This window comes from Globicephala melas, chromosome 10 (genome assembly GCF_963455315.2).
Source record: "Globicephala melas chromosome 10, mGloMel1.2, whole genome shotgun sequence".
Lineage (NCBI taxonomy): Eukaryota > Metazoa > Chordata > Mammalia > Artiodactyla > Delphinidae > Globicephala > Globicephala melas.
This window is the reverse complement of record NC_083323.1, coordinates 19,708,029-19,735,949: the sequence shown is the minus strand read 5'-3', so window position 1 is coordinate 19,735,949 and position 27,921 is coordinate 19,708,029. Positions and strand designations below refer to the sequence as shown.

The window sequence follows — 27,921 nt, the reverse complement described above, 5'->3', positions numbered from 1 at the left end:
TCAATGCTGTTTTATTTTTTAACTGTGCTGAGCAGCTTGTGAGATCCTAGTTCCCTGACCAGGGATTGAACCCAGGCCCTTGGCAGTGAAAACATGGAATCCTAACCACTGGACCACCAGGGAATTCTGGGGTTTTTTGTTTTGTTCTGTTTTGTTTCTGAGCCGATGTTTTTCTTCCTATCCTACCCAACCACGTGGGAATCCTTCTTGCAGTTTCCCTTTTTGGTCCCCCGGATGTGATTTGCAGTGCTTTTCAAGTGTTGGGCCAACCTGCAATCCTGGACTGGGCCCAGCCTGATCATAAAGTGTTGCTCCTTTGGAGAACGAACTAACGTGGCTTGCTAGTGTTTCGTTTGGGATTCCCATGAGGTAGACTGGCCTATGGTTTTTCCTTTCTTGTGGCAACTGAACCAGGCTTTGGTGTGGGGTTGTGTTGACCTTGACGGAAAAATGAGACAATGTTTTCCTTCTGTTTTCCATCCTCTGGAGGAATTCTGGGGGATTAGTGCTATTCCTTCCATAAATGTTCTGACCTAAGCTGCAATCACATTTTACTTTTAAACCCTTGATCATTATCTGTATGCTTTTTGGTGTATGTAGAAACAGTTTTAAAAATAAACACTTTAAGAAAAAGTAGGCAAAAAATATTTTTAATTAGAAAATGTGTCACTTTCTTAGCTAAAAGCAATGTAATAATTTCACCCTAAAGACTACACTGGAAACCTCACCCCTGACCTGGATAACAATCCTTTACATACTTTCCTCACTATCATCCTCACCACTGACATTTATCAGGCAGGAGTATTTGCCAGGCACTGTGCTGGGTATGTTGCATGTCATTTCTTCCATCCTCACCAGAAGCCTATGAGGTAGGCAGACACCAGTATTGCCTCCTACGTTTTAGAAGAGAAAGCTGAATCTTGGCAATCAATGTCTAGGAGCGAGGACTCAAACCCCGTAAGTCGGACCACAGAGAGTGTGCTTTTCACGTGCACATGCCACTGCGTCCTGGGGAGGCGGCATGGCCTGGAGGGGACTAGAGAAAGAGACAAGCTGGGCTCCAGCCCACCTCTGCCCCCAGCTGGCTGTGAGACCTTGGACAAATCACGTAATCTTCCTGACCCTAGTGTCCTCGATGATAACATACAAGATATGGGGCTTTGAAACTGCCTGTGAAGCCTGGGAGTTTTGGAGGCACTGCCTTGGGGTCAGGTAGGGTGAGCAGCTTTCCCTCTTCTGTGTTACATACTGGTCTTCCAGAGGGTTTCATTTGGACTATTGGTTCTGAGGCTTTAAAATTCTGGAAGACCATTTGACGACTCATCAACTTCTGAGGTTCTTTCGTTCTAATGATTCTACTGAATCATTAGATAAATGATTCCATGAACATTCTGATTCTGTTATCCATCTCATTATCTATTAAGCTCTGAATAAGGTGTGGATTGTATTCACCTGACCAGAAATCTCCATCACACCCAAATATTCATTTCTTTAACTTTTCTAGAATTCTTCATGTTAAGAATGATACCCAGATAACCCCTAAATTTTTACCACATAAATCCCATTTAGAACTTATTTTCCCCCATACAGTGACATTCTCCAGGTTGTAATATTACCACCCTCTCCTTACACTGCTTTCCACTTAATTTCAGTTGTGTTAAGGACAGATCCTGACATTCCATGTAAGCACTCAAAGTGATTTCTGAATCTGGATAACGAACTCACTCCTCAAAGATTAAAAATCAAAGCAGCAGATAAAATTTAAGTTTTTATGAGACTTCAGTTTTTGAAATACATAACTCTTACAGCACAAACACAGTTATTTACAAGTTCTTTCTTTTTACAAAATATGTATGCCATTTTGAAAGAATACTGTTAAGATCATGATCTAAAATGCCTGTCAGAGTTCAAAAAGGACACATAAAGTCCACAGTACAATGACATAAATAAAGCATGGCTGAACATCAGGGCTTACCCACACGTAAAAATACTAATTCTCTATCCCAGTGGTCACAGACCAATGGCTTATGGCCCGAATCCAGCTGGTGGCCTGTTTTTGTACATCTGCGACTTAGACATGGTTTTGACATTTTTAAAGGATTGTTAAAAACAAAAGCTAAACTAAACAAAGAATATGCAACATAGACACAGGTGGCCTGCAAATATTTACCATGTGGCTTTTTTACAGAAAAAGTTTCCTGACCCTTCATTGTGTGAAACTGATTGAGAGCCAGCTACTGGAATATACTGATGGGTATTAAAGAAGACACCACTGTTATGAGCCACGACCACCAGCACTACTCGTCTCTAAAATGAGGCACTTCTTTTTGAATATGTACATCTTCAAAACATAATTACATCTGGCAAGTAGCTCAGCTACTTAACTCTAGCCCTTTGTAATCAGGCCTCCACATGAAATCACAGTATTCTTAGGGGCTGAAGAAAACAAGCACAAAGTCTCAGATGTCAGTCACTGAGCTCATAAATAATGGTAAGTGCGTTAAGATCCCATTGTTTTAAATGTTAATAAAATCCATAATTTAGGTACTGCCAATAGGACATGATATTGCTGCTGCATTAGTTAAATAACGTCTATAAAAACATGTTTACACATCCCGATTCACTGTTTGCAAAAGCAAGGATAACTTAGTTAACTTAGTATGTACTTACTTTAGAAATGAGAAATGGAAAAACCAAACAAACAAAAAAAACCCCAAAATGTAAAACCACAGCAAAAAGCTTTGGAATGCAAGACTGGGGACTCTTAGCAATAGCACTCAAGCTGGCTGAGGCTTCTCATATTAGTTAGCTGCTCAGTTGCCATAGCAACCTTTGCTGTCTCTCATCAGCGAGGCTTTTCATTAAAAGAAAGATCGGTCCACGAGCAGATGCTTTAAAAGTAAAACCAGAGCTGCTCAACACACACATTTCCCGTGTGTTGGTTAAGCAATTCCTGGTCAGTAGGCTACATTCATTCCAGAAACCAAGTATTACACTGGATGGTATTCCTTCTTCAGGCCAAGCTGGCTGAGCATTACATCACGAAGACATCTCTGATGTCGAGTTTTAAAATGCTCAGTGAATGCTGAGGTAGATTTTCAGGTGAAGATCCTTTATACCTTGATTCGGTCAGGACTGGCTTCTTTGTGTATCCTCCTCCTGGGAAATATCTTCCGCTTAAGTGCAATTAACTAAAGGATGAAAGACAGAAAATAAATTTTAATTCTCCAGGTTGACAAACTTTAACTTTCTTTCTGAGGGTCCTATGACCTTAATCTTTTCCACAGTCCTATACATAAAAAACAGACAGCAAACATCATTCCTCCCCTCAAAACGAAACCAACCACTGATTTTGTCTGGCTTTGGTTAAAGTTACTTTGGTCCAAGTTTCATTTTTTTAAGACTTATAAAAACTACAGATTTTTACATAGCAATTACCACGTATATTTATTTTCACAGTGTCTGTCAAGTCTTTCTACTGAAGGAAATGGACTCTTCAGCCATTAAGATGTTGTCTCTGGGTTTGAAAATGACTACATGTGTAAGTTGGAATTTTAATTTTAAGAATTCTATCACCACTTTTTTTCCTATACTTAGTGACCACAGCAATAATCATTGGGCATTGCCTGTATTTTCAAGTTCATGAATGGGTTGAAATACAAAAGTTCATTTATAACTTAGCAGCTTAGAACTTGGATAAATACTTCTAATAGAAACAGTTTATCCATGATACATCTGAAATAGAAAACCTGACCACCTTTATAAGAAAGTTTCAATTTCTACTGCTCCATCTTGAGGTGAAAGCAGAACTTTGCCCGGACCACCCTGGTCTGGATGACGAGCTGGGATTCTGGGGCAGCGGAAGAGGCAGCCCTGGCTTGTGTGGGAGTGTGCAGGAGTTAAGGAATTCGATTCAGGCAGGTGAAGAGCAGGGTGTCGGGGAGGAGAGGGGATTTACTCTTCCCTTCCTCTCGCCCTGCCTCTCTGGTCCCCTATTCTCTGCAGGTATAAACGACAGCGGAGAAAGACCCTCCTGCTCCTTCCATGGCCGCCAGCTGCTCCTTTCAGCCAGTGTCCCTCTCCTCCCCCATCGCAGGCCAGCACACAGCTGACTCACAGGTTCCTCGCTGGACCTCCGTTCTAAAAGCAGGTACAATCTGTTTAAGATTTTTTTCCTAAGATTTTTACTTGCCAAGAACAATGGCAACAAGACCAAGAGGAAGGTTTCTATTCCGTGGGAAGTGGATGAAGGTTAAATTGCAGTCCTGCTCGCCTGTCAGACCTTTATTTCCTGAGTTTCCTTCCATCTGCAGCACGCAGCCCAGGGCTATTTACCCTAAAGCTCTCAGTTCTCGGGCCACCGCCCCGCGCCCGGCCTCCTCATTGTAAGTAAACTCTGTAAGCTTCCCATCCTGACAGCCAGAAAAGCTCCACTTGAGAGTCACCTGGAATGAGGCTGAGGCAGGTTCGCCTGCCCAGCACAAGTCGGTCAGCCCAGACACCCGTCCCTTCCTTCCGAATCCTTTCTTTTCAGAGCATCTCACACCTGCTGTGGCCTAATGAGGACTCTCTTATCCCTTTCTTTTGACCTCACAAATCTCCCTCTGACTTCTGGGAGGTGGCTGTGTGTGCGCCTGTGTGGGGATGAACTCCCAGCAGCTCAAAGGAAATGTAAGTGGGAGACGGGCCGTGTGCCCGAGCCAGGCACCGTCAGCAGAACAGGGGGAGGCCTGAAGATAAGATGCTGTGGCCACTAGTTTGGAAAGATTAACAGAAAATTAGTGTCAGATGCAGATTCGAGGTGGTTTTTTTGGTTTAAAATAGTTTGACTTGCAGACTTCAGGCTAAAACTGAAAAGCTCTGTTTATTGAGCTCCAGGTACAAAGAATACTGGTTATAGATTTAGAGGATAAATGGAAAAAAAAAGGCGATTATGACTGTTGCCTGAATATTATGAAATATTTAACATGAGTATAAGCCAACAGGAGAAATAAACATTTTCTTCTTATGAATTTATATCATTTTCTTAAAAAAATCAGATTAATGATACCAAGAAATACTGTTTGACATCCACATAAAATATATAACACTTACCTGTTCAGCAAAAAATGAGAATACAGTAAATATAATCAATGTTGCTAGCACACAATGAGTCCAAAACTTCAATTTGTCTCGATACACCCTCCTGTTCAGAGAGAAAAGAAGGAAAATATGTAGTTATGTGTAGGGTTTAACTATCATTACTTAGTAAAGCTACTAGTTTAGCAAAAACAATGTCTGGAGGCAATTCTAAAATGTTAACATAATTATACATTTCCCACCTGAGTTCAGATTTTCATTGTTATAGTAAATATTGGAATTAGTAAAAGTTACCCAGGCAGGGGAGAGGACTTCAAAAGAAAATAAGAATTTTTAACAAATTAAACAAAATCCCCTCTTCCATTCATTTGTATTTGCTCAGTCACCCAACCGACACCTCCTGTGGATACAGCAAGGCGACAAGGAGAAGTCCCTGCTCTAAAGTATCTGCAAACCTGGGGAGGCGCTGACGTGCAGACAACTAGCCATCATACACGTGGACAGAAATATCTGTTATCAAAAGCAGAGTCTTGTGGAAAAACAGTGAAATGAGGAAAGCACCACAGAGATGGGGACACTCCATTTGAGCCTTGACGTGGGGAAGGAGAGCCTGTGGCTGAGAAAGGGGATGAGCGTCAGCAGCCGCTGCAAGCTGCGTCCTGCTCAACTGAGCCCAGTCTGCACGGAGGCACGAGGGACACTCGGCCGAGGAGAAGCAGGTAGGTGTAAACTGCAGCTGTTCGGGAAAACCATGCAATAGCATTTGGACATAATACTCTGTGGGAAGTGCGTGTGTGTGTGTCACAATCGGGGTGCAAATGGCGGCCGTGTGAAGGATGGATGTCAAAGCAGGTGGCCAGAGGCAGGCAATCCGGTCAGTCTGGGCAGAGAAAAGAATGAGGGCTGTACTAGGGCAGTGAGAATGGAAGGAATGAAGCAACAGAAGAGACATCCTGAGGGTGGGATCAACTGGCCTAGGAGATAAATGGGAGTACAGCAGTTTCATCACCTGTAATTTGGAAATAATAATTTGTTATGAAGATTAAATAAATGCTTAACATAAGGCTTAGAAGATATGCTATGCTAACAACTGCCAGGTTTAGGCCTCTGCTGAGTTCCAGGCTTATTCACACCTGCCTGGTAGCGGGTGTCTCTACTCTGAGTCACATATTCCAAATGGTACCCTGCCCCGCACTGTTCTTCCTCCTGTGTTTCCTACGTTAAGAGGATCAAAAACCAGCTCAGTGAGTTCTAAGTCTACAGTATCATTCAGAATCTGTGTGTAATTTGAAGAGCTAAGAAGCCACAGGCTGTGACACAGCTAATGAGTTGCCCCAGTGACCAGAGAACCCTGTAACGGGAGCTGAGCTCCCCTCAGCCAGCCATGCACTGAGCACCTACTGTGCACCACGGATGCAAGTGGACTCGGACAGGGAGAGCCAGTCTCTGCCCCGACGAGGGCTCACAGTCTACAAGGAGCGACAAGCACACCACATGGACTGCTCTAAGTGCAGAAGCTGCTCTTCCCAAGAAAGGGACAGGAAGAAAGCCACTGCAGGAAACCAGGGGAAGATGACGGGGACTCAGGAGTGCAGGATCACGAAAGGAAAGCAAAGGAAGACGTTTCTATCGGGTTGGCCAAAAAGCTCGTTCAGGTTTTCTTCCGTAATGTGGAAAAACCAGAAGGAACTTTTTGGCCAGCCCAACAGAAAGCAGGGCGGCATTGGTGGGTCAGCAGTGAGAGATGACACAGAAGCAGGGCGGCTGAGGAAAAGGAAGCCCCCGGATCAGCAACCTGCACCTGATTCACCTCATCTGTACAACACAGAACTCAAAGCCCCCTCCAGCTACTCTTAAACCCACTCCTTTCTTATTCAGTAGGCCCTTGAAGGTGAATTTAGTCATGAACTGGATTGGTGGGGACTGACAGCTGGAACTGTCCAAAGTTCTTTTTCCTCTGAGCTAAGGCAAAGTGAAAATGGTGAGAAGCCGTTCCTTGCCATTGCTAGAAGACAAGTTATTTAGTAACAACTTCTCCTTATGAAAATAAAAATAGGTACATAGTAGCAATACACGTGCTAATTGTCTCACTTACCCAACTGCAAGACACCAAAGAGCTCTAGCTGCCAAGGTCTGCTAATTTCCTCTCTCAAATCTCTGCCAATTGTATCTACTGCTTCTCTTTATTCCCTGGGCCATGTCCTTGGTTCACACCTTGACCATCTGTTTCCAGGACAAGTGAAATGCTTACTGCTTGTCTCTCTGCCTCAAGTTCCCAGACAACACTGCCTTACTCCAGACGCCTTCCTCACCAGTCCACCCCGCAAGCACTGTTAAGTTATCTTTCCAAATCATGAACTCTGATGAGACAGACATCTAAAAAAGTCTCTCCTGGGAACCGCTATTCTCTAAAGAAAGATGTCTAACTCAGATACAGCCCTTCACAATTTCTCCTTTCCCTCTCCACAGCACTGTCTTCTGGAAAAGTCCTTTTCATAATTCAAAACCAAGTCCAAATGTCACCGTCCTGTCATGGAACTAGCTGCTTCCTCCTCTGTACTCTGAGAGCACTGAAGCCTATCTAGTCACGTCCTCCGTGTCACGGCTGGTTCGCTGGCTTCTGGTGAAGGCCGGCGCAGTGTCCCTTCCATCTTGAACAGGCAATACCACACCTAACTGGCCTCACTTTACTGCACTGCACAGCCCTGTGTCAAGCAAGTCTGTCGGCACCATTTTCCCAACAGCATTTGCTCACTTCGTATTTCTGTATCACATCTTGGTAATTCTTGCAATATTTCAAACTTCTTCATTATTATGTTTGTCACGGTGATCTACGATCAATGACCTTTGATATTACTACAACTTGCTGAAGGCTCAGATGATGGTTAGCATTTTTAGCAAATATTTTTAAATTAAGGAATGTACTTTTTTTTAGATATAATGCTAGTGCACACTTAATAGACTATGACATAGTCTGAACATAACTTTCATGTGAACTGGGGACGGCAGTGGTCTGGAACCGAACCCGCAGTATCTCCGAGGCTTTGCCCCTGTTCCTAGTGCCTGGTGTGGCGGGCAGGCAAGGGGTCAAAAATTTCCCTAAATTGAAAGATAAAATGATCTTTCTAATGAAGTGTTGGTAGTAAAAATCAAAGAAGGAAACATTCTAAAGCAGCTTTGGAATACAGTGGAACGAACGTGTGGAGGGTCAGGAATCGGGCTGGACTTGCCACTTGTCAGCTACTCCACCTTGAGCAAATCACTCACTTCTGTTACTGTGCTCTCACCTGTAACGTGGCAACAAGAGTAGCACCTTTCATTGTAAAGAGTAAATATACTGCCCAGCGGGTACTCAAGAAACAGGGCAGCCACTTTGATGGCAGTGATGACAAATAAGGCTCAGAAAGTGTGCTCAGCCAGTGAGCTCAATAAAAACTATGCGTGTACTTTACAAAGAAAGCAAATAACACAGTAAAGAAATTTCATCACTCTAAAAAAAGAAAAAATACACATATGTACGTATATGAAACAGGAAAACTTACCATTCCTGCAGCTCATGCATATGAAGGAAACGGTTTCGATACTCCCTTGGCAGCTCAAACTGGGATGGGATGGGGAACACTGATTCGTAGAAGTCCCTGAGAACAGCCTTCACTGTCTGGGCATCTTTATGATTGTGGTCAATGTTGTCATTCAGGCAAACAAACTTCCTGGAAACGAGAGAGACCCAGGGTTACTACCGGTTATCATAAGGATGATCCTTACCTAACGAAAGAAGTGTGGATTCCAAATATATTTTAAATGGACTTATGTCCCAAGCTGTTGCATTTACTGATATGATTCTCTAGGGGAATAATGTTCTGTAAAATTTTTCTTTAGATATTCCTCTCCTGTAAAACAAAAAGAACTAGGGATGATAATTTTGAATGTGCCTTCTAGCTATGGGAGTGAATTATTTTAATTTCTATTTGGCATGTCCCTGACTGAAGCATTCTGTTAGCATCCAGGGAAAAACCTACTAAATGCCTACAACTGAGTTCTCTGAACTGATACAGTTACATTACTAAGAACAGTCCTGTAGATCATTGCGATAGAGATGGTTCCTTATAGCTATAGATTTTATGAGATTGATGACGACTTCTTCACATGTCTCCAACCAGGCTGTAAGATGCTAGAGTTCCAGCAAAAAGTAGGTTACAGTGGTGCTTCCCTACTTGTTTCAGGTTCCCTTCCTGGCAAAAGTCACTAAACTGAGGGCCCATTAAAACAGTAGGTAGGGATAACACCACTTTTGAAGTACATTTAATTTTAATTTTTTTTTACAATTTTATCAAGTCTAATAAAGCCCTCAGATCCTACTACCAACTTACAGGAAATACAGGGGACAGAGAAACACGTTAAACAACTGGGAGACAATCAGAAAACTCCAAAGTTCAGGAAATCTACAGAATATATAATCTGATTTCTTCATATACACATGCAAACATTTATATGGTTTAAAAAAAAGAGATGGGGAGCCTATGGACTTAATTGCAATGAATTAACTTGATACCATTTCAAACCAACAAAGTTAAAAACATAAATGCTTATAAAAGACAACGGAGGAGAAAAGTCTCTGCTTATTGAAGATGAGTGATGAGTAAGTGAAAGTTCATTATCCTATCTCTTCTCTAAAGTTGGGGAAGTTTAAATTAAAGGATATTAAAGAGTTATGTCAACCAAATACAATGCATGAGGCTTGACTGTTTCCTAGATTAAAAACAAACAACAGCTGTAAAGGGCATCTGGACGCAACTGGCGAAGTTTGAATATAGACCATCTATTAGATGGTTCTATTTTAGTCAGTGTTAAGGTTCTTGGATATGTGTTAGTGGTCCTGTGGTATAAAGGAGAATGACTCTGTTTAGATGTGCTAAACACTACTGACCCTGTGCTCTAGAGCTCGTGAGCCACAACTACTGAAGCCTGCGCACCTACAGCCCGTGCTCCAAAACTACTGAGCCCATGCACCACAACTACTGAAGCCCGCGTGCTCTTGGGCCCACGTGCCGCAACTACTGAAGCCCACACGCCTAGAGCCCGTGCTCCACAACAAGAGAAGCCACCGCAATGAGAAGCCCACGCCCAGCAACGAAGACCCAATGCAGCCAAAAAAGGAAGAAGACGTGCTAAAATAATGAGGGGTAAAGGGTCTGGATGTTTGCAACTAATTTTCAAATGGTTTAGCAAACAAAACAAAAACCAAACCTGTGTGTTTTTGTGTTCATACAGAGAGATGGAGAGAGAGAGCAGACAGACATAACAAAATGCTGAAACTTTAAAAGTCTGAGCTAAGGGTTTATTGTACTATTTTTTTCAGTTTTTCTGTATCTTCAAAATTTTTCAATAAGTTGGGAAAAGTTAAAGAAGAAAGTATGTGTATGAGACAAAGAGTATGTGTAGACACAGGGTAACTAAAGCAGACCTTGCTGGGTGCCCAGCAAACACTCCCTCTCCTTCCAATGACAACTTGCATTTTGCTCCGTATTTCTCCCCCATGAGCTGACTCAAAAGGTAAGCAACCGCACCCCAACCCAGAGTCGGCTTCTGACTAGCGTAAGTGAATCCCTCCCCTTCACTGCGACTGGTATAGAAATGGGGGGAGGGAACAACACACGACACACAGGAAGGGACAATCCCCTATAGCCTCAGAACATGGCTATGTCTGCAGGGACATTGGAACAGCTGCAGCTGCCCTATCTCCAGCCTGAGGATGAAGCCAACACAAGCAGGAAGGGAGAAGGGCAGCGGAGCCCAGATACCGCCTATCCTAGATTCCCTGTTAATGCAATAAACCTGTCCTTAAAGTGTACGTCAGTCAGAAGGCTGGTTTTCCACTCCTGACTTAAAAATCAGCCCCCCAAAGTAAAACAGAACAAGAGTTAAAAATGATAAAATCTGTTCAGGGTTATAGGACGTATCTGGGCCCGGCAGACACTGCTGGAAAAGCCTGTCTTGCCTTGGGTCTTTTCAGCAAAACCCTATCCCTTTAAGTATCATGAAGATGTCTGTGAATCCTCTCGCCCAACAACTTTCAAACTGGCACAAGACATAAAAGTATAGGATACAACTAAAAACTCTAATTCTCCATTGGTCTCACTACAGATCACCAAGGACTGAGCAAGCACGTCGATAGAATGGGGGAAGCAAGAAGCAAGTACTGAAATTGGCTCTTAAGGTGGTTTTTGTTTTTTAAAATTTGAGCAGGGCATTCCAAGAAGGGAACAGCATGTACAAAAAGAGCTGCAAGCTGGGTGCTTCTTAATTATTATGGCTTATTGTTTGTTTAGCTTGTGGGAAATATTTGTTATTTTGTAGGAAATATTTTATGAATATACTACATAAGTATTAAAAATATTTTCATTTTTCTTAAAATTCCATATTCCCCTCTGCCCAAAAATCAAGAATGGAATTTTAAGAAAAAATGCCATGGCTTTAAAATGCCTGGAAATTTTACACCTCTGATCATATATAATTAAGATCATAATTTAAAAGAGATAAAACTGAAAACTTCCAAAAGCATTTGAAAAACTCAGATGAAAACATTCAATTTCATAAGCCAAGGTTTTTCTTCTGAGAAACTACTGAAACACCTATTTCCCACTAAAGTTCAAAACTCAAAAATGCAGATTTTAACCAATTTTTTCCAACTAGAGCAACTGTTAGGGGGCCAGGCTGGAAATTTTCAAGGTTTATGTAAACCTGAACATTGAATTTATCCCCAAAGAATGACTGCAGTTTACTGGATTTTCACATTTATGGTAGCATTCCTTTTTCCTCAGAAGCTAATTTGAACTTTACTTTGAATTGCAGGTCTAACCACCAAAACAACTTCTCTGGTAGCACCTTTTTAGAAATGCTCTGAGAGTGCTAGCCGTCTGGCCTCACCTCCCCGATGATGCTGTCTGCCCCTCAGCCCAGCCCTCAGCCTCACTGAACAGTCCTGTCACTGGACTCTGAGATGTCCGTGCTAGTCCCTGTGCGCGCGGGGCCTGATCTCAACTCACAACTCCCATCTCTCGGTTCAAACACTACCTCTACCGTTAGACATTTCCGTCTGCTCCGAACAGAAATAAGCCACTCCCGTTTCTATAGTCCTACTGCTTTTTTTCCTCCATACTTTCTATTCAATTGCGCTGTGAACCTAAAATGTTCTAAATTAAAAACGACAACAAACAACAACAACAACAGTACCTGGGGTTTTTTCTTATATCATCCAACTGGCCAACCACATGAGAAACATTGGTACGAATCATCTTAAAAGCAATTTCTTCTTCTCCCATGATTTCAAATCTAATATCAAAACATATTTAAAGAGTTTAAATATTTATGTGGATATGTAAAATAAAATTTCAATAAGAAAAGCATTGTATAAAACTTTAAAAAAATCAGCATCCTTGGAATGACTTAATTTTTCCATATTACTAAAGAAAATCTCACATAAATTTCAAAGAATGCTTAATAAACTATGGTAAAATTATGAAAATACCACTCATAATTATCCTTAAATTAAACAAAGAGAAAATGTATGTAGTACTTACCTATATTTGTTTTTGTCCTTATATGCTTTGTGGATTCTATCAGTTACTGGTTTACAGTTGGTTACTAGACTTTTAGTGACTGGTGGCTGCGAGAAAATACAGACATTATATCAGGGCAAAGACAAGGGTGAGGCAACTGAAGCATCATCTCAGGTGCAAAATTTAAGGGGGCACAGAAAGACTCAGTAATTAAGATGACTTTTTTTTTTTTTTTTTTTTTTTGCGGTACGCGGGCCTCTCACTGTTGTGGCCTCTCCCGTTGCGGAGCACAGGCTCCGGACGCGCAGGCCCAGCGGCCATGGCTCACGGGCTCAGCCGCTCCGCGGCATGTGGGATCTTCCCGGACCGGGGCACGAACCCGCGTCCCCTGCATCAGCAGGCGGACTCTCAACCACTGCGCCACCAGGGAAGCCCAAGATGACTATTTTAATGTAATATTCTTAAAAATCAAATTGGCATACTATGGCCCGCATGCTAATTGCCTGTTATTGTGAATAAAGTTTTATTTTAATCACACATTACTACACACTATCTGTTAAAACAGTCTTATAAGTGATTGCTATAATTTTTTCAAAATGAAAATAAATTCGAAGATAAACTGTAATGAAGTGGTCTATATGATACTCATAAGCTAAGCTGTCATTCTTATAGTCTAATTAGAAAATACTTTATCCTGTGTGTAATCACAGTTAATTACAGTAATGAAGCCAACACCTTGGCTAAGAGTTCACTCGAGTAATGTTAACTAATGCTGTCTGTATAATTAGTACTTATGCTCTAAACAGCTTTATTTGCATAAGCCTGAAGACTAACTTATAACCATTAGCAAAGCAGCCCCTACTTACTTAATCCTTAGCATTCAAAGGATATTTGCTGATTCTAAACCTCATGCCAGATATTTGGTAAAACAGTAAAATACTCTAATAGATGAATATGTGTGCATTTCTTTAAAAAAAGCCCTAAAATCCCTCAAGAACCTTTCATCATGCTTGTAAAAGGGAAAGATGAATAACTGTTTTCTACGCATAGATCATCTTCCTTAGAAAAGAACACTCTTCTCTAAGTTCTATACCAGTGCAAGGGGTTGGTAATTGTAAAATCTTACTAGGAAACCAAAGTTTATACAGAAGGAAAGACAGACAAGTCAAAGGACGGATGTGGAAATACAGATGGTGAAAGACAAGTCTGGAGTGAGCACTGAAACAGGCTGAGCCACTCGCAAAGCTCCCTGGACCTGGGGTGACGTCAGTGCCTCTAAGGCAACCTGTCAGTACGATCACAACGTGGTCCCGAAGACAGTAAAGACCAGAGAGGCCTGGTCCAGGGGAGAGGCTGAGCGGAGATGGTTTAGGAGCCCAGCACACTTTCTCCTTTCTTCCCCCTCTGTCCAGTGCTCTGGGTTTGCCCACCAAGAAGATACCAGAAAAGACAAGTCAGGGCAGCCTGGAACCCTCGGCTTACTGTTCCCCTCCTGGAGAAAGGGTGTACCCAGATCTCTGATAACTGGTAGAACTTTATTTGGACAAATACATAAAAGAATGTTTAAACCAGGACACTGACCTCTGGATGATTTAGAGTTGACTATATTAGCTTTGTTGGGGTAACTCCAAATTGGGGGAAAACAGAAAAGAGCTTTATCATTGTTTGAAAAGTCCTAAAACTGAGAATGTCTTTTAGCCTATGCAATCTACTTTTTTTTTTTTAACTTTGATTCTATTCTCTGTGGAGGCAGGGAACACACCTACAGTGATTACAAATGTGCCTTTTTAATCATTAAGACCATGCTTGTAAAGAACTACTAACATCTCTGTATAACATTCTGGGTCTGACAAAGCATTTTTACTGGATTGCGCCAAAGACCCAGAAGAAGCTGCTGCAGCTCACAAGACAAGCTGCCATTCTCCTATCAGCCTGACTGCGCATCAGCTCCATGCGAGGCCTCCCGAGAACCCGCAACCCAGGACTAGTCTCCACCTGCTGATTCATGCCTGTTTACCCCACTAGAGGAAAATCCCTTAGGGCTGACACCAGGTCTTATACCTCTACCTAAGTTTTGTTGATTTCATAGTTTTAAGTTTTAGAATATTTAGAGAACTGGCTTTAAGTGACACATTTGTATACAAACCCATGTCATATGCTAAACTAACCAACGCATGATCAGCAATACTTACAGTTTGTCTACGGGTAACTAAAGCTGCTGGGCTGCCCCTCACACTGTCTCCTCATGAGGGAGCTTCCCAGGACCCTCCGAGAACACAAGTGAGAAATACCATCCCTGCCGTGTGCAATGAATGCCAAAGGAATGACTGCCTTCTTTCAGGAATCAGATTTTTAACTGATTCATTACTCTTCTCTACATTCATTTACAAACATCTGCAGTTAATTACAGGGCTTGAACATTTGCAAGATGGTCAGTTTTTTTTAAATACATGTTATTATGCTTATGGAAGTGTAGTCTATTCATTATAGAAAATATGGAAAATACTAGTGTGAAAAAACGATATTAAGAACTACCTATGGGGCTTCCCATGGTGACTCAGTGGTTAAGAATCCGCCTGCTAATGCAGGGGACATGGGTTCAAGCCCTGGTCCAGGAAGATCCCACATGCCGCAGAGCAACTAAGCCCCTGCACCACAACTACTGAGCCCGAGTGGCACAACTACTGAAGCCCACGCACCTAGAGGCCATGCTCTGCAACAAGAGAAGCTACCCAATGAGAAGCCTGCGCACCGCAACAAAGAGTAGCCCCTGCTGGCTGCAACTAGAGAAAAGCCCGTGCGCAGCAACAAAGACCCAAATGCAGCCAAAAATAAAAATAAATAAATTTATATTAAAACTACCTATGTTATTAAAAAAAAGCCGGACACAAGACTGCACGCTGCATGATCTAAAAAAAAAAAAAAAAACATACACACACACACACACACACACACACACAAATAGACTATTACTCAGCCATAAAAAGGAAATGAAATTGAGTTATCTATAGTGAGGTGGATGGACACAGTCTTTCATACAGAGTGAAGTCAGAAAGAGAAAAACAAATACCATATGCTAACCCATAGATATGGAATCTAAAAAAAAAAAAAGGTCTGAAGAACCTAGGGGCAGGACAGGAATAAAGACGCAGACGTAGAGAATGGACTTGAGGACACGGGGAGGGGGAAAGGTAAGCTGGGATGAAGTGAGAGAGTGGCATGGACATATATACACTACCAAATGTAAAACAGATAGCTAGTGGGAAGCAGCCGCATAGCACAGGGAGATGAGCTCGGTGCTCTGTGACCACCTAGAGGGATGGGTTACGGAGGGTGGGAAGGAGATGCAAGAGGGAAGGGATATGGGGATATATGTATATGTACAGCTGATTCACTTTGTGATAAAGCAGAAACTAACACACCATTGTAAAGCAATTATGCTCCAATAAAGATGTTAAAAAAAAGAAAAAGAACTACCTATAATTTAACCTACTGTCATTTTCATTAATTTTGGGGATGTGTGTGAAGGTATCAGGAGTTTTCCATAGTTCAAACCGTATTCTGTATATGGCAGTACCCATTTTCTCCCCACCTAATTTTATTTTATAAACATTCTTCCATATATATCAGTAAAAATTAACTGTAAGCATCACATAATGGCTGTATTATATCCTTGGTCCATCAATTCTAAATGCATTTTTTCCACATTATCATTTCTCTGAAGCTGGGATGCATCTTACAGATAGCAAGAGTCTTCCAATCATTTCAGCCAAATGCTGCTCTGATATACTTGTGTATAGATCATCCACTGCCCCTAGTGGTAAGATCCAGAAAATGCCAGCATCAAAGCAACTGAGCTTTGATGAAAGATGGGATTCCGCCTGATGTTTAACCTCAGGATTGTTCTCCCAAGCCAGTGAGTATACTCTGGCGCTGCCTTCCGCTATCCTTAGTGAACAGGATGTCTGCTTACAGAATATAAGCAACTAATCTCAGTATTAGCTTAACATCCATTAGGGAGGAAAAAAAGATATTCCAAAGAAAAATATGAATGATTCTGGATTATCTGTGCTACTGATTTCCACCAAAGACCTATAAACAGAGCCTGCTTCTAGTTTTTCAAGTGCTCTACAGAAATGATGTAACTAACACCCGATAAGGATACACGTTCTACTTTACATAAAAGAACCCATGGCACTCACCAGATTGGGATCATAGTACGCTTCCTGAGTTGGTGGGATGTTGTTTAGCTGAGTGATGTTAGCAGGAAGCATTTTCGAACAATTTATTAACACGTGTTCCAGACCTGTTAAGTCCTAACAAAGCAAAAATAAAAGGATAAACCTATATACATTACAAGTAACAACTGTGGTTTTAAAAATAAAAATGTTAAAGTCACCAAAATTTAAGCGTTATCGTCAAAGAGGGTTTGACTATATGATTCTTAAAGACACCCTAAAAAGAGCAGAATGAAACAATACAAATAACTCATCTTTGTCTCAAAGTAGAACATACGGGCCTGTGAGGCACCGTTTTACACAAGGTGGTCCACGGGATCACCAGATGGGTGTCCTGCAGCTGGATTCATCTTGGAGCTCTCCATTAGTGAGTGTCCTACTCCTGGGACTAAAGGATGCCATGACAGAAGGGGCTCTGCAACACCGTGGGCCTGGCTAAGATCTCCACTCGGCCACACCTGAAGGCCCTGAATGAGCTTGACATGAGAATCTTATCTGCAGGTATGGTCTGCCTCGTCTCCAGAAAATACAATTACAATCCCTACTAAAAGCCTAAAAAAAAAAATCTTATACAATATGAACTTCAAATTTGATTTTAATCCTGGCATTTAAAATGGACTAGTTGTGAACCCCCTCATTAAATATGAAGAATTACTTGTACTTGCATTCCATTGAAGTATGTAGGGGAAAGAGAGAAAGTATCAAATGTAAAAGTTTCATTCAAAATGTCATTAAGTTTAGGGGAAAAAAAATGACAATACCTGCAAACTTAAAGGCAGGTCGTGAATTCTGGTAGCCAGCGTGCGGATTTCTCTGTCAGATAAGACACCAGATTGGTCTGTGTCAACTTCATCAAAAACCTGAGATATGTTCAGTGGCTGAACTGCACTCATGAGATAATAAAAATAAGAGAAGGCAAACTGCATGTCCTCAGAGTGGCGCACTTTGTGAAATGACGTCTTGTCAAATTCTTCAGGGAACCTGTCCAAATGTAGCATACCATAAGATCTGGATATTTAAGATATATACAGTACCTAACACTTGTGGAGTCAGAATCTTCCTTCCCACTTATTTAGATAATACCTTCGACATACTAGTCATCAAGTGTTAGAGCCATAAACGCAGCATAGCAAGGATGTAAACTTCAAGCAACCTTGGCTCTGAGCACACACAAACAACTCAAACACAAGCAAGACTTACATGTCTTGCAGTTCTTGCATAACTATTCGGTCGATCATGTGAGGCATGTGTGCAGGGACTTTCCGAGACGTGAATCCAAACTTGCTATTTAGAATTTTGTTTACATATCGGAGGGAATCTGCGAACGTATCTTTTAGTTGCCTCCCTGTGTGCTTGCTCTCAGTAAAGTATGCCAGTTGTGTCTTCAGTGACTCTTCTTCCTGAAAAGAGAATTCCACACAACACAGCATTGTGTTTAGTGCACAGGTGCCCTGTGCTAACAAGAGACAGAGGTACTACTTTATGTCACCTGGTAATAACTAGTCACTAACTGTCCTGAGGGGCAAATGAAACGAGCACTAACAGGTCTCCTCAAGCATCCTAACATCAGGACAAACTGGATTTCAGTGAAAGTATCGCCAACATCGGCTCGAGAACAACAGCTGTGGGGTGGAGGTCTGCTTTTAGGGTACTCTTTAAGGACTAGTCATTGATCATGAGATTTCATAGCCAATTTCAATGCAATATTTAATTGATTTACAATAAATTTGATAGTGCTTTCAGTATCAAGTTATTTCTACTGGTGACATCAAAGCAGCAAGTCCCTTGAGTTCTGAACACAAAGACTAGAATACAAAATTGGTTTCACCATATAATAGTGTTAACATTATGAAATGTAAAGAACCCTATCAAAACCAGTAAGAGGCGAAACTGAATGAATGGGCAAAGAATATTGGCAAAGAACCTGAACACACTTTACAGAAGACGAAATATTTTTGCTTCTCAAACTGATGAAAATATAGATGCTATTAACTGCTGTTGGTTAGTCCTGTGGAGAAACAAGCACGCTTGCATACTGTTTGTGGAAGGAGGAAGGGGTGCAATATTTAAGAAAGACAGTTAAATTTTATATGCAATAGACCCTTTAACCTAGCAATTCTACCTACAGAAATAAAACTTCCTCAAGAGTAAGATATATGTACGAGAATATTTATTGCAACATTAGGTATTTGTACTTGCAAAAACACTGGACGCAACTTACAGCTGTTAAAAATAAACAATGGCAATTTGCCCACATACTACCACATCAAAGGCAACTGCAGAGCAATATATATAACTTCACTGCTGCAAAACAAACTATATAGTATGTCTGCATATCTATAGAAAAATACTGGAAGAATACCCACCAAACTACATATTCATAGTGACTGTCTCAAGTAAGGAGATTAAGGAAGGAAGGAGACAGACCTTTCCCTTTTTTTTTTTTTCTGCTTTTTTTGTTTTTTTGCATTGCTTGCGATTTTTACCATTAGCCTATAGTACTTTTGCAATTTAAAAAGCAGGGAGCGGGGGAGAATGAGGAAATCAATGTAGGCAAGAACTCTGCAGCCCCTTGCTTAACAATTAGTAAATGCTACCATGGCAGGGACAATATACTTCCTGAAGACCATGAGAGGAATGAGACAACGCCTCTCTTCATCACTTTCCCCCAGCCTAACATCCACTCACGGCTGTGCTTTGGTCACGATCCAGCCCCACCCTTCCAAGGTCAGCTCACAGGGCGTGTCCTCCTGTATGCCTCCCCCAATACCTCCAGGCAGAGTTAAGGAATCTTCCCTTCGGACTCCTTGTCCATACTTCCGCAGACACTTATCACACTGCCACAATTATTTGCCCACAAATCTGTCCTCCCAGCTTGCTCTTTGAGTCTCCAAGAGCAGCAACTGTTCTCACCATCTTGCACTCCCCGGCAGTCAGCACAGTGACGGCGCTTGTGAGATGTACAAAGGACCCCAGGGCACCGTGGAGGCCGTGGTACAGGAGGGAGAGCTCTGGGCTCACCCTCACCTGCTGTTGTGATGTCGGGAAAGCTAACGAATTTATCTGCCTCTCGGGTTTTTCATTAGTAAAGTTTGAAAAACATGAGATCTGACTGCACGAGGTATTCAAAAGCGTTTTCTGATATCGCAACATGCCAAGTAAAGATACCATCCCTGTTCTACTATGGACTCAGGGTATGCCCCTGGCTAAATCCCTTACTCATTCACATGAAGGCTGCTTCCTAAACTGCAAAATGGGGACAATGATAGCAGACCCTTACAAGGTAGTTTTATTGTTAGAATTATTGGGACAATTAAATGAAACCACATAAGAAAAGTACTGAGTCCAGTGGCGGGCACAGGGAAGTACTGAATGAATGGTAGCTATTATTATATCACTACCACTTACAAGGTTATTTATTTTTCCTGAGCATGGGAAACAATAAGGCTGGATGTAACTTACATCAAGAAGATCTTGGAAATACTTTTTCTTCTCCCATGGCAAAAAGCCCAGGTAACTCTCTGTGTAATGTTGCAGTTTTCTTCCAGGTAATACTTCATTACCACCTAGGTAACTGTTAGCATTTTCCTCCATTCTGTTCTTCTCTTGTTCTTTCCCTGTGATTACCTTTTGTGTCTCCCTGTTTTCCAGTGGGAAAATCAGAGATGAGAGCTTTTCTTTTGACACACCTCCACCTCCTACTTTCGGGGTCACAGTTTTGGACCTGAATCTTGCTTTGGTTTCTAAGTCCAGGGGTGGAGTCTGGCTCTGGGAGTGGCCATTCACTGTCATTGTCACTGTTGGAAAAGGCAATAACCCCTGGAATCTTTCAGATGTTCCTAAGCTGCTGGGTAAGATGCTTTTGTGAGCCTGTTTTTCCAGTGGGGCCTCCAAACTGTCATTTCTTTGCTCTGTCATCAGAGGGTGATTTATTGTTAACTTTGCATCCTGTGGGTTCATCAGAAACGACCTCAGCAGGGCTGACTTGGATAGATTGTATCCTTTCATGGTGATGTCTCCGTGTTCTAGCTGCAAATCCAAGTTCTTAAGGCTCAACTGGGTCTCTTTTGGAAGGAGTGAAATATTGACCAGCGGAATTTGCACCTCCATTTGGAAACTTCCTGTTGTGTTAACATCGTGTCTTTTGACCTTGGGGAAGCGTTTTTCTTCGGGGATATCCTCAAACAGGATTTCCACCTCTGGAAGAAGAGCTGAGGGGCTAACCAAACTTTGGTAAGACTTCTGGGTCGTAGAATTCCGTTTGGGCTCCTCCCTTGTGTCAACCTCTACTGCTATCTGGATTCTGAACTCTTCATCACTTGTACTTTGAAATGTGAGATTAAAATGTATTGTGGTCGCGTTCATTCCACTGTGCATTAAGAGGTGGATGGTCTTCCACTTATTGGCGATAGAAGCATGTCGGACTATTGGGTTGTCACTATAGGCGCCTTCGATTCCCCTTTTGGCTATTTCTGCAAAGCTGAAATAAGGCAGGCATTCACCTTTCGGAATAACATAGTGAGTCTGGTTTGGGAGAAGAGTTACTTTATACAATTCATGAAAATGATCTAAAGGAAAAAAACACAAACATGATTTTTAAAAAACTACGCATTTTCCCCCTTTTCCTTTAATTCTTAGGGTTTGAGTTTTCACTTTCTAAGAGTGACTTTAAATGGACTTTAAAATCATCAGAAGTTCTAACACAAAAGCTACTGGTATAGGGCTCATTTTTACTTTCTGAAGCAATCACTATTATCGACATGGAATGCTGAGGCTGACTCACTACAGAGACAAGGCACGGTTCAGGACAGCGAATTCCAATGGTCAACTTCCATCTTTTTGTCCATTTGAAAAAAAGACAACTTTCTGACCAAAAGGACTGCCATTAATAAGCTATCAACAAGATCCAGTATTCAAACCAAGCTTATTTAATGAATTATTGGTCTCCTTTCACTGTTCCCAAATTAAACCTTCACCATGTAAGATAAATCTGCTAAGATAAATCTGCTTACTAAAAAAAAGAAAAAAAAATCAGACTAGAGCAGTAACAGGAAAAGATGCAGCTTCAGTGTCTCGTGCTGTCTAAAGATCTGTGCCCTCTTATAACTCACAACTAGTTTGGATGCAAGGCTGGGAAAGGGATACCTAGAGAATTATTACTTTAAATAACAAAAACGATCCAAACCCCTCTATTTATGAAAGATTGTTATCCCCTTATCCTAAATACGTTTTTATGGCAATAAATATACCTTGTCCACAGTCACCAGCATCAAAGCCACAGGATAAGACATTGCAGGCTTGGTCACAGAACTTATCAGCCAGCCAGGAATTTGCACATCCTTGATTGCAGTAAGAGACGCCGCTTATTCCTCCACCGAAATGCCAGGGCTGTCCGACTCCAATGCCCCCGGTGCCCCCACCTCCTCCTACATAGCGACCCGCACCACTGTTACCTGGAGGGAGAGGAGGAAAACAGAATCCTGCTGTGCTTACAGTCTTGGAAGAAAGCCAGTTCCTTATTTCTCAGCTGTGTTTTCAAGACCGATGCATGAATTTCAGTCAGGAAAGGTTCACCCCATTCTTTAACAGAAGATTTTACATAGCTTAAAAAGAGACAATCTGAAAAGGGGGCATCAGTTGCCAGTGGACTGGGCGTGGGATGACCAGGCCTCGGCACTTACATCTGTGCAACCCAGAAGTACAGGCCTCAGATGTGCTCAAGGGGGGCACATGCAGATGTGTATGGAGGATCAGATTATTCTGAAGACCATGACTCTCGGGACTGACAAGAACATGTCCTAACACTGGCAATCAGCTCGTGACCAAGTGTCACTGCTCTGTCCCCGAGCTCTCCGCGTTGCAGAGACTCTCCTGCACGTCTACGTTCTCTCCCTGCAGCGGTTCGTATCTTTCAAAAGTGCCTCTGATAGAGCTGACTGAAACACAAGCTTTGTTTCTTCCAACACCTTCCCAAACCTGTTTCCTCAAATGCAGTAGGATGAGAATTATCTGTGCACCTACTCTCCTTCTTTTGGTGACTAAGAAATTCAAGTGGATAATGGATGATGCTTTATAAACTGAAAGGCAATAAAGAAATGTAAAAACTTGTTATCCTCAACAGTCTAAATGTTAGTGTACAAGAAAGGGAGAAGAGATGCTGAGGAGAGGAGATGTTTATTTCTTCTGCATCTCTTTAGTCCCTCACTGACCTGGAGTAGTGTGCTTCCAGGGGCCACTGCCCATGAGCTCCGACAGGAACCAGTGAGAGCGATTCTTACTCTCAAGCTCACATAATTAACGGTATAACTGATTTTCATATTTTGAATAATAAAAAACACTTTCAAGTGTAGGGTCATATGGGAAAATGCCCCCAACAATAACAATATGAATAAACTGGGCCACATGGGGACACCAGTCATCACCTCCAAAGAGTCTACGATGATTGTTTCAATACGCGAAGAACGTTTAATTAAGTCACTGTACCTGGTTGATAATGACGACAAATGAAAAAAATTCTGTCAACATGGACAAGTTACATTTGAACACACCCTCACCGGAGCAATCACCGCCATCCCAATCACAGGCCGAATTATTACAAGCCTTGTCACAATAGCCGTCTTTAATCCAGGATCCCGGGCAGCCCTCAGCACAGTTTGGCACAGGCCATGTCAAATAAACCTATGATAAAACCAGAGGGAAAATAAAGTGGTTTCTGGTTTCTGACACTTTTTAAAAAAATATTTATTTATTTATTTGGTTGCACGCCAGGTCTTAGTTGCAGAAGACGGGCTCCTTAGTTGCAGCTTCCCGGCTCCTTAGTTGTGGCATGCGAACTCTTAGTTGCAGCATGCATGTGGGATCTAGTTCCCTGACCAGGGATCGAACCTGGGCCCCCTGTATTGGGAGCTCAGAGTCTTATCCACTGCGCCACCAGGGAAGTCCCCTGACACTTTTTATTCTTAAATTAGGATTCCTTTAACAGAAAAACAAAACAAATTGAGCCTCTAGAAAAGGTCTGCGTTCAGGGCCATCCTGTGGTAGTTTCTCAGTCCTGCCCTGCTGATGGGTCTTACCCGGCACATTTACTCTTTTCCGTTGCTCAAGGAAAGGAGACAAGGACTCAACTTACGGGTCAGTCTTACAACATGGTTTTATAAATGATCTATTTTGAAATAAAGCAGCAACATGCCAAACTTAAATGCGAGTTCAAGAGCGTGCAGGTGGAAAGTGTGCACACAAGTCACTGCTTTTCTGTGACACTGTTGTCAACTCCTAAGCAGATTCATGCACCGTCTCGTCTCAAGGCTGAAAAGGGGGGGCAGACGAACTCTCAATATCCTTATACGCGAGGTCCTGTGATGAATTATCCAGCAAAGCATTCTGAGCTGTGAACCTGCCTGCTTTCAGAACAACTGACATGGTATATGGTTGCTTTCTAAATTAAAATCATTTTTGAAAAATGCATTCCCCTTTAAAATCTCCGTATCTTTGCACGGTGCAACTACCTGCAAGGTCTTTCTTCATCTGGTTAACTCCTGTTCTTCCAAGCTCATCTCAGTCCCTATCCCAGTGTGACTTCGCTCTCTGGCGCTCCGACTCCTCGCACCCAGGGCACACCTACTGGCACGGAAATCGCTGTACACAGTCACTAGTTTTGTCTGTCTCCCCTGTCAAGCCATAGCTTGACAGAGTTCTAGAACTTACAAGCTCATGGTGCTAAGTCTCCAACTGATCACTGTACCCTTCTAACAACACTACCAGGGTCTTCCTGTTCCCCCCAATACACAGACAGGAAACCTAGAGGCCAGGTCATCACCCACGACAGTGCTACACAGCTGGCACCCATATCTGTGCTCGTGACCACTTTCCCATCCTGCCCCTCAAAGCCAGAGTGAGACTGGCTGCCTCCAATGAAATTTCAGCCCTGTCTTTAAGCACTACTTTGAGCTTTCTATCTTGGGCATTTTGCTGACATGGTAAACATGATTTTGTGTTTCACGGTTATTTGCTATTTCTGCTGTTGTAGTAGCAAATGTAGAGTGGGTCCTGGGTGAGAATATAGGGAAGCGAAGTTCCTACTGTAGTTTTCTCACTCCCTGATTGTTAACTTTCCTGAGCTTAACACTCAAAAATGCTTGTTTGATCAAATGTGAATATGGTATATATACTGACTTCCTTATTTCCTGTCTGTAACTTCTAAGTGACTTCTAAGCCAGGCATCTCTTAGCTACTCACCTTCTGACCTTTGGAGTGACTGTAAAAATCATCCGGCCAGACATCCTTTCCAAACATGACATCATCATTCAGGTAAATGAACTTCTGGGACAGCCCTTCGATGCGATGGATGTGACTTTCAATAGCAGGTGAACTGAAGGTAGGCAAGTGGCTCAGATTTCGAAAAACATCCTTTTAACAGAAAAAAAAGAGAAAGAGAGAGAAGGCGGATGAGAGGTTTTTGTTTTGTTTTGTTTTTGTAAAGAAGGGAGGGAGGGAGGCGAATGGAAGGATTAAAGGAAGGTGGAAATGGAGGTGAGATGGGTAAGAGGATGGAATCAGGAACAAGACAAAGAACAGCAAAAGACAGAACAGGAAATCGCAGCCTTGTGACACATGGCGAGTCACTACCTGGTGTGTGACTATTGTCACTCGAGGATTATCGAGGTTCAGCCAGGATGGGATCTGTCCATTGGTGACAATGAAAATGTTCCGAACCCATGGTGCGTGCCTCTCGATAGATCGCAGTGAGTACCTCAGCTCTTCGTTATCTTCAAAACGGCTGGCAGAAACGTCTTCATCCTGCTTAGACTGAGAAAAGCATGGGGCACAGAAAGATGTAAAATGCGCCTAAGTCACACCTGCCCCTCCCAGCTGTCCCTTCCGCACTCAGGGAGCGCCAGCAAACTTCCAAAGACCGTGTCCAGCTTTTACACATTACAAAAAATGCAGAACACTCAGCATATTTAAAACAGCACAACAAAAACAGCATTTCTTTCACACATTTTTTGAAGAAAAATTTCTTGGATCTGATTCTAGGTCACGTTCAATTAGTATAAACCAATGGCAGTGACTGGAAAATTAGAGACGTGCCAATCAAGTGACCTCTCAGTAAGCCCTCTTCCTTCTTCTAATACAGTGACTCATAAATCTTTAATAATCAAAGCCCTCAATTCGGGTTCTAAAACAATCTCTGCATCCCTTACCTGGCTGATGGCACTCAGATCCCATAATAAATATGCAGGACTTATGGTCAGTTCCTTTCCATTGATGGTCATATTCTTCTTCGTCTGCTTATTCAGTTCTTGGAAATCTTTGGGGTTATTCAACTTTAGAAGTGCTACACTGGCCTCTGAATACAACTGCAACTATAAAATAACAAGAGGGTTACATGTGGAAAAACTGAACAACAAAGAAGAGACACCTTAAACTTCCCAGTTTGATCCTCGATCTTTAAATACATACAATACATATATATACTCCATACTGTGTACTCTGCTATATGCTACATATTGTACATATTAAATGTACACTACGTATATTTAAATGATTAAAAGTCTCACATACATGTATGAAATAGTAAGCCAGTATCACCAAAAACAGAAGACCTGAACAGGCCAGACACATTTCCCAAATGATGCAATGGACCAAGTATTTAGAAACAAGAGGGAGTCAGGGGCTTTGGCAAATGGGACATCTCAGGCCCCATCTGAAAACTGCAGCCACTAGTCAATAGTGACAAAGGCTGCCAGATCTCTGGAGAGGCCAGAATCCCCAGTGTTACATGAAATCTCCCGGTTTTCAATGGTAGCGCAAATATTTCTGATTGGCATGCATTCAAACAAAACGCATCTGGTCCCCAGTTTGTGACCTCTGTTCTAGAATATTACCCATCTGCCTACACTGGGGAAAGCCCTGCAAGGTAACTTCGCTGAACACTGGTGGAGAGCACACCTGCCAGCAGGTGTCTAACAGCTCTCGTGCCCACACCTACGACGGGTGTCCTGGCTGCTTGCAGTGTTTCCACAGGAAAACCACCTTGAGGCAACGTTTTCAAAGCAACCATAAATCCAGGAGGGAACACCACAAGCACCAACATGTTTTACAGGCAGGCTTCCCCACCTTGACCAGAGCCCACACCACCCTTGATAAGTTTTTTGTTTTAACTCTGTATCATACAATTTCCTGTGAAAAGAGGCTTTCAGAGCTTAAAAAGCAGAGAGAGGGTTGAAAACCAGTCATCTAGGACAGCAACATCCTTCTGCTGAACTGGCTCTTCTAATAGGGCCAATTTCTTTCTTGATTTTTTAGCCTTCTTTCTTAATTTATAAAACAGAGCAAACAGTTACTTTGGGCTCATTCTGATCTCCTGTATATGCTACATGACTATATCTAGCTCATCTTGCAAAGCTTCCTGAGTTTATATAGGCCAGAAGTAGAGTTTATGTAGGCCCTTTTTATTATGTAGGCATTAACTCTTACTGCAAATTGTGTGTGTGTGTGTGTGCGCACATGCACACGTGTGTTGTCTTCCTGATTACTTTCTCTCGCCTTAACAGTGTCTGGTATACACAAAGCACTCACCCAAGGTCAGCTCTCACTGCCGTCTCTATTCTGCCTCGCTATGTAGGGGACGGATGGGAGGCGGGCCACGCAGGGCAAACATTCTGTCTGTTCTATCTGGGTACCTAACAGTCTCGCTGCCCTCCCCCAGCCTCTCCTCCCACAGTGGCTCCTACGGAACCTTGGAGGGGCTCCCTGGAGTGCAAAAATCACTACTATAGGATAAATAAACGTAGTACTTTAATATCCTAATTTAATTTTAAATTTATTTGGAAAATACCCTTATCTTAATTAATCTCTTCTATCCAAGCTGCTTTTATTCTAGAAAAGTATTTTGAAATTTCAGACATTTTCCTAAGGTGATCACTAGGGCACAAGATGAGTAGGCAGTACCTGTCCTGAGATGCTCACAGCCCGGCCAGGGTCTCTGGGACAGAACTGAGTGCTAGGTGGCTTGGGGTCCACAGGCCTTGGCAAAGGCCCCCTGG

At 42.2% G+C, this 27,921-nt stretch overlaps 1 protein-coding gene and 1 long non-coding RNA gene across 6 annotated transcripts in view; one reads left to right on the top strand and one right to left on the bottom strand.

Moving 5' to 3' along the window:
• Positions 1–1,755: 1,755 nt before the first annotated feature.
• Positions 1,756–27,921, bottom strand: part of GNPTAB (N-acetylglucosamine-1-phosphate transferase subunits alpha and beta) — an 82,034-nt gene continuing 55,868 nt past the window's right edge. For 4 of the 5 annotated variants that reach the window (XM_030856249.3, XM_030856252.3, XM_060305826.2 and 1 more), the window contains 14 exons: positions 26,077–26,238; positions 25,502–25,681; positions 25,112–25,282; positions 23,425–23,554; positions 22,126–22,329; positions 20,339–21,444; positions 18,077–18,276; positions 17,638–17,857; positions 16,841–16,954; positions 12,660–12,745; positions 12,313–12,411; positions 8,622–8,789; positions 5,095–5,185; positions 1,756–3,191 (listed from right to left, as the gene is read on the bottom strand). In XM_030856249.3, the coding sequence (XP_030712109.2) occupies positions 3,114–3,191; positions 5,095–5,185; positions 8,622–8,789; positions 12,313–12,411; positions 12,660–12,745; positions 16,841–16,954; positions 17,638–17,857; positions 18,077–18,276; positions 20,339–21,444; positions 22,126–22,329; positions 23,425–23,554; positions 25,112–25,282; positions 25,502–25,681; positions 26,077–26,238 (3,009 nt within the window). In that variant the 3' untranslated portion in view covers positions 1,756–3,113. The remainder of the gene's footprint in view (positions 3,192–5,094; positions 5,186–8,621; positions 8,790–12,312; positions 12,412–12,659; positions 12,746–16,840; positions 16,955–17,637; positions 17,858–18,076; positions 18,277–20,338; positions 21,445–22,125; positions 22,330–23,424; positions 23,555–25,111; positions 25,283–25,501; positions 25,682–26,076; positions 26,239–27,921) is intronic. The other variant, XM_030856250.3, reaches the window with a different exon arrangement.
• LOC115852945 (uncharacterized) lies at positions 3,464–12,478 on the top strand. The gene is made up of 5 exons (XR_004039326.2): positions 3,464–3,541; positions 4,006–4,150; positions 5,462–5,798; positions 11,224–11,296; positions 11,932–12,478. It is a non-coding gene; the product is annotated as an uncharacterized lncRNA (long non-coding RNA).